We start from the raw sequence: 7,416 nt of genomic DNA, 5'->3' as shown, positions 1-7,416 counted from the left end.
CGGCACAGTTGCAAGGTGTGGAGTGTGCTCCTTCTCATACTAACAATTTTAGACTGCAGTCTTGTGTACTGATTTTTTACACCTGACAGGTCCAACAACCAAGGAAGGCCTCTGATAATGAAGAATCTTTATCTTATGCAAACTCCTCTATGACAATAAATAACTTGCATTTTTTGGAAGATTCTTCATCATAGGCAACAAATACAATTACAGACCTGTATAAGCATTGTAATCAACTCTGATACTGTTGACACAGACTTTATGTACAGCAGGAAAGGCATACAGCATTTGATTCCTAGCGAGACTGAATTAACACAATCAATGTACAAACAAGAGCTGTCACTAATGGTGACAAATGCCCCCGCAGCGCCTTGACCTTTGACCTGGTGACCTTGACCTGGTGACCCCAAAGTCAACAGGGGTCGTGTACTCAATAAATACTGTAGCATGTGAAGTTTGAAGGTCCTGGGTGCAGTGGTTCGCGAGTAAAGTGCCTTCATGCAAAAAGTTAACATTGGCACCTGTGAACTTGACCTTTGATCTAGTGAACCCAAAGTCAGTAGGGGTTGTGTACTCAATAAGTACTATTAGCATGTGAAGTCTGAAGGTCCTGGGTGCAGTGGTTTGCAAGTAAAGTGCCTTCATGCAAAAAGTTAACATTGGCCCCTGTGACCTTGACCTTTGACCTGGAGACCCCAAAGTCAGTAGGGATCGTGTACTCAATGAGTACTATCAGCAAGTGAAGTTTGAAGGTCCTGGGTGCAGTGGTTCATGAGTAAAGTGCCTTCATGCAAAAAGTTAACATTGGCCCCTGTGACCTTGACCTTTGACGTGGTGACCCCAAAGTCAGTAGGGGTCATGTATTCAATGAGTACTATAAGCATGTGAAGTTTGAAGGTCCTGGGTGCACTGATTCGCGAGTAAAGTGCCTTCGTGCAAAAAGTTAACGTTGGCCCCTGTGACCTTGACCTTTGACCTGGTGAGTCCAAAGTCAATAGGGCTTGTGTACTCAATAAGTACTATCAGCAGGTGAAGTTTGAAGGTCCTGGGTGCAGTGATTCGCGAGTAAAGTGCCTTCATGCAAAAAGTTAACGTTGGCCCCTGTGACCTTGACCTTTGACCTGGTGACCCCAAAGTCAATAGGGGTCGTGTACTCAATGAGTACTATCAGCAGGTGAAGTTTGAAGGTCCTGGGTGCAGTGATTCGCGAGTAAAGTGCCTTCATGCAAAAAGTTAACATTGGCCCCTGTGACCTTGACCTTTGACCTGAGACCCCAAAGTCAGTAGGGGTCGTGTACTCAATGAGTACTATCAGCATGTGAAGTTTGAAGGTCCTGGGTGCAGTGGTTTGCAAGTAAAGTGCCTTCATGCAAAAAGTTAACATTGGCCCCTGTGACCTTGACCTTTGACCTGGTGACCCAAAAGTCAGTAGGGGTCGTGTACTCAATAAGTACTATCAGCATGTGAAGTTTGAAGGTCCTGGGTGCAGTGGTTCGAGAGTAAAGTGCCTTCATGCAAAAAGTTAACGTTGTGACGAACGAACAAACTAACAAACTAACGAACGGACCGACAGTTGAAAACTAATATGCCTCCCTTCGGGGGCATAAAAACAACAAAAACAAAAACTTTAAACTTAAATGCTACAAAAACTCACCTGTGCGTACTGGTCGGATCTTACTACTACCCCTCCATGGAATCAGTACATCCTGACTGTCAAACTGAAATCATAAACATTCTTTCTGTATCTAACTACTTTACTTTGCCATGACCTTATACTTAAAAAACATTTTGCTCTTTAAATGGAATCAATATTTCAATGGAATCTTCCTTTTCCATGTTTATATCTTCAAACAAATATTAAAATAGAATAACATAGAATAATCAACTCATATTTTCTAGGCAATCAAAATACAGTCTAGGTGGTAATTCACTGTCTGTCTACCATCTGCCAGCAAGTTTTTTGGTAATCAAATAATTTTTTTGATATATGACCTTATCATCAAGGTTACGACAATGCTTTTGCCTTTACTAAATAAATCTTTAAAAGACACTGTATATTGGGGATATCTTTGCAGGCAAGAAAGTTTGTAAATTGGGGATTTCAAGCTTTCCTAAGCGGAAATATTCAAGATTCCCCAGAAACTGAAGCGCCAAAGCTAAGTTTGTTAATCTTAACTTGACTATACTAGCGTGTCAGTTGTGTGCAGCAGTATTAAGTGCATGTATTTATTTGTCAATCAGTGATTAGTAAACATGAACTTAAAACTGATAGAGCAATGGATTCTGAAAATTTAACTTGCAAAATTTTTGCAACACGCAATTGTATAATATTGTACATTTGTTACAATCATATATCTGCCTCTAAAATTTCTCTTAGGAATCAGCCATGATAAAAAAAGTAAATCAAAAGCATGTAATACATGATAACTAAGAAAACAAGAGGACCATGATGGTCCTGAATCGCTCACCTATCCCCACATGACCCAGTTTTGAACTGAGTATGACATCGTTTTTTCTATTATTTGACACAGTGACCTAGTTTTTGAGCTCATGTGACCCAGTTTTGAATCTGACCTAGATATCATCAAGATAAAAATTCTGACCAATTTTCATGAAGATCTATTGAAAAATATGGCCTCTAGAGAGGTTACAAGGTTTTTCTATTATTTGACCTAATGACCTAGTTTTTGAAGGCATGTGACCCAGTTTTGAACTTGACCTTGATATCATCAAGTGAACATTCTCTACAATTTTCATGAAGATCTCATGAAAAATATGGCCTCTAGAGAGGTCAAAAGGTTTTTCTATTTTTATACCTACTGACCTAGTTTTTGACCGCACATGACCCAGTTTTGAACTTTAACTAGATATCATCAAGATGAACATTCAGACCAATTTTCATACAGATCCCATGAAAAATATGGCTTCTAGAGAGGTCACAAGGTTTTCTTATTATTTGACCTACTGACCTAGTTTTTGAGTGCACGTGACCCAGTTTCGAACCTGAACTAGATATCATCAAGGTGAACATTCTGACCAATTTTCATGAAGATCCATTCAAAAGTATGGCCTCTAGAGAGGTCACAAGTTTTTCTATTTTTAGACCTACTGACCTAGTTTTTGACCGCAGTTGACCCAGTTTCGAAGTTGATCTAGATATCATCAAGATAAACATTCAGATCAACTTTCATACAGATCCCATGAAAAATATGGCCTCTAGAGAGGTCACAAGGTTTTTTTATTATTTGACCTACTGACCTAGTTTTTGGTGGCACGTAACCCAGTTTCGAACTTGACCTAGATATCATCAAGGTGAACATTTTGACTACTTTTATGAAGATCCATTGAAAAGTATGGCCTCTAGAGAGGTCACAAGGTTTATTCTATTTTTAGACCTACTGACCTAGTTTTGGACCGCATGTGACCCAGTTTCGAACTTGACCTAGATATCATCAAGATGAACATTCAGACCAACTTTCATAAAGATCCCATGACAAATGTGACCTCTAGAGTGGTCACAAGCAAAAGTTTACAGACGGACGCAGGACGCTGTGCGATCACAAAAGCTCACCTTGTCACTTTGTGACATGTGAGCTAAAAATACCTTGATGAACAGGCTGATATTTTTTGAGAATTTCATGAATTTGCAAAAATCCCAAACATTTCTTCTTATGAGCCTTGCCATGAGAAAACCAATATAGTGCCTTTGTGACCAGCATGGATCCAGACCAGCCTGCGCATCCGTGCTGTTCACTGACGGTTTCTCTAATTGCAATAGGCTTTGAAAGCGAACAGTATGGATCCTGACTACACTGCGTGGATGCACAGGCTAGTCTGGATCCATGCTGGCTGCAAAGGCACTATGTTGGTTTTCTCATGGTACAGCCCTTATACAGTATGCAATATTATAAACAAATTCAGAAACAGATTGCCAAGCTTGGTAGTAACAGAATAAGAAACATCATTTTGCTTTTCAATTTAGATTTGAGAAGAATTCATAACTCAATTTGAGACTCAATTCCAGGAAAACAAAGCTGTTAAAATTAATGTCATATGAATAGAGGTGACTGACTTTATTAAATGTTTATATTTGGAATGCACTAAGCTGAGCACATAGTTCCAAATATAATCATTTAATACAGGGACACGTCTTCTCAGTAGCAACTAGAGTTGTCACAGGAGTGACAAATTATACCCCCACGATACGGCCTTGTCACAGAACTAAGCCAATGTCAAAGCCGAATTTGCTTGTCCTTTGACCTACTGACCTAAAAATCAATAGGGGTCATCTGCTAGTCATGATCAACCTCCCTATGAAGTTTCATGATCCTCGGCCCAAGCGTTTTCACGTTATTGTACGGAAACTGTTTAAATGTTCCTGGTCACTCTGACCTTTGACCTTTTGAACTCAAAATCAATAGGGGTCATCTGCTGGTCATGACCAACCTCCCTATTAAGTTTCGTGATCCTAGGCCCAAGCGTTCTGAAGTTATCTTCCAAAAACCGTTTAACTGTTTTGGGTCACTATGACCTTGACCTGTGACATACTGACCTCAAAATCAATAGGGGTCATCTGATGGTCATGACTAACGTCCACATCAATTTTCATGATCCTGGGCCCAAGCGTTCTCAAGTTATCATCCGGAAACCGTTTAATTGTTTCGGGTCATTGTGACCTTGACCTTCGATCTACTGACCACAAAGTCAACCTTGACCCGTATTTTATCACGTAACACCTGTGTTACAAAATTTAAGATCCTAGGCCCAAGCGTTCTCAAGTTATCATCCAAAAACCGTTCAATTGTTCAGGGTCATTGTGACCTTGACCTTTGACCTACTAACCTCAAAGTCGACCTTGACCTCTATCCTGTGTACCAAAAATTATTTAAATCTGTCAAGCCTTTCATGAGTTATTGTCCGGAAACCATGAAAACCAATGGACTGACAGACCGACAAGTTCACTCATATATACCCGGATATATCCAGGTTTTATTGCTATTGAGAAGCATACTGTGTTCACCCTATTGAATTGGGGAGGAAAACTTTAAATGTTTAAGTACAAGTATCAAGGACAAAGTTCATGAGTGTGCCAAGCAGCACAGATCTGGCAAAATAAACAGTGCAAGTAGAATCACTAACTTAATTTATGACTGTACCTGTAACATTTTGTGATTGGTTTTGGAGGAAATAAATTGTAAAGTTCTTTCTTCTGTTGCTATGGCAAGCTGAGAAGGCAGGGTTCTGCTTCATTTTAGATTATTTGGAAAAGGACAACTCAAGGATCATTATCCTGAAGGTTTATCAAAACTTGCTTACAGACAGACAGACAAAATGTGACTACAAAGATCTCCATCAGCATTCATCAACAACTAAGCTGAAATTATTTCAAAACATTTGAACAAAATCCTCCTTAATATCCTTAAAATAACAATACACATTTCTTACTTTTCGATGTTTTTGCTCAAATGCCCAGACATACAACATCAGTTTGCCACCAGGCCTCAGGACCCGAGCTAGCTCTCGTAGTGCTTTGATACGTCTCTCAACTGAACAGAAATGATGTATTACACCAATGGAGACCACTCCATCTAAAGTACCATCTCGAAAGGGGAGATTCAAGTTGTCTGCATAACCAACTTCGTAACCTGTAAAAACAATCCAGTGAATAAAAGGATGATTTTGGCATTACTTACAAAGCTCCCAGTGACTTCTATTTCAAAGTCTCTGGCAGTTCTTTGACAGAATCTAAAAGATAATTTGTATAATGCCATATGTTGTGTTTATTCAGGGAATGAATCATGGTTATTCAGGTATTACTTTGCTTCAGCCCCCAAATGTAGTTCATTTTCCGGTCTAAAATCATAATTATGCTAAATTAGAAATACCCAGATGAATATAAATTTAACCAATTAAGAGCTGTTCTATATATTTGCTATTTTGTCTCTTCTTTCATTTGTATCCTGTTAAAGCATTAAACAACCTGATTTTTGAGGGTACATGTCTTTAAAGGAATGATATTGCACACTTAAATCGCATTTTCTAACGGTTTTCAAGATTGTCTAATATTGCTCCGCACTACCTAGCGTTGCCCCATATTAATGTAGATCCACGTTCTCTAGTGTTGCTACAAGTAGTGCTCAACATTTTCTAATGTTGTTTCACATTTTCCATGAGCAATGGCAGGTAAAATACAAAATTCCCAATTAACGGGAATCATGACAGTTGTATCTAAACATGGGGAAATAAAGCGCTATAGCCTAAAAATGCTTTACCTTTGAGGCCAACACAAACATTTATCAGGAATCATATTAGTGTATGAAACATTCGGTATAAAATGGTTCATCAAATGAATAAGAAAGCCTGTGAATATTGTTGTACATCTGTTGTATCCAGGGTAGACCTGCTTTAATTTGGCATACTGATGGATAACTGAGCTACTGTGAAATTATTTAATTTCTCTGGAATACAGTCTTGTAGTTTCAACAGAAAGGTTGTTTCCAATGAAACTAAATTCATGGATTTCAAAGTTAAAAAATGAAATAAATGGGAATTTCATTTGTTTGTTGAGTTTTAACTTCAAGGAATGATGCATAATTATAGAAATTGCCAAGAAATAATATTGAGTTTAGGAATGTCCTCCATAACCATTTCTGGTAAAATTATCAAGATAATAAAATTACATATATTCTGACCTCATAGATACAAAAAAACTTGTAAAATTCCACACCCTTCTTAGAGTTACTAATCGACATCTCCAAGCCTTTTTAACACATAGGCTACCATAAATTTAGATTGTAGAAGCAATTTACTTAGAACAGAAGGCAATAATTAGGGAATGTAGGGCTCTAATTAGAGGCAGCAGGTGTTTACAGTATGATTAAAAAATATGTATAGGTATGACGATTTAAATAACCTGCAAACCCAAAGATGATATTTGTGACAGGAAAGGCCGTACCGGCGACAGTAACCATCAGAACAAATCAACACCCTTTACAATATTTACAAATTTATTTACAAAAGATGATTATTTACAATGAATAGATGTGAAAAGAAAAAAAAACTGATTATAAGAAAGAAAAAAAAAAAGAAAGTTCAGTATCTCTAGATACAAAAGTTCTTATACTTCCATTCTAATCTGACGTGACACAGGTCTTTAATGTAATTGTGAACTTTAAGTAGCACAAACAAAACATAGCTTCTAAATTCAAAATACAGTCCCTTTAAACCGTGAATACGTTGATTCCGTATTGGCTCCCTATGGTGGTAGGTGATTGCATCCCTGAGCTGACTTCAGAGGATAACAAAAATCATCGTCTTTGCGGTTTACGGCACAACCATGGGACGAAAGCTCTGCGCTGGGAATATCACATCCAGGCGAGTGAAGACAAGTGAACCTCGGGCATTGTACTTCCGGGT

The 7,416-nt window shown here is 38.2% G+C and overlaps 1 protein-coding gene across 1 annotated transcript in view; it reads right to left on the bottom strand.

Annotated features, from left to right (window-relative positions):
* LOC123557927 (uncharacterized) overlaps positions 1-7,416 on the bottom strand; it is a 75,197-nt gene that overhangs the window by 12,787 nt on the left and 54,994 nt on the right. Inside the window, exons 6-7 of the mRNA XM_045349721.2 lie at positions 5,446-5,645; positions 1,655-1,718 (exon numbers count right to left, since the gene is read on the bottom strand). Of these exons, the coding sequence (XP_045205656.2) occupies positions 1,655-1,718; positions 5,446-5,645 (264 nt within the window). The remainder of the gene's footprint in view (positions 1-1,654; positions 1,719-5,445; positions 5,646-7,416) is intronic.

The sequence above is a fragment of the Mercenaria mercenaria genome, chromosome 5 (assembly GCF_021730395.1).
Source record: "Mercenaria mercenaria strain notata chromosome 5, MADL_Memer_1, whole genome shotgun sequence".
Taxonomy (NCBI): Eukaryota; Metazoa; Mollusca; class Bivalvia; order Venerida; family Veneridae; genus Mercenaria; species Mercenaria mercenaria.
The sequence above is the reverse complement of the archived record's forward strand: the minus strand, read 5'-3'. Positions and strand labels throughout refer to the sequence as shown.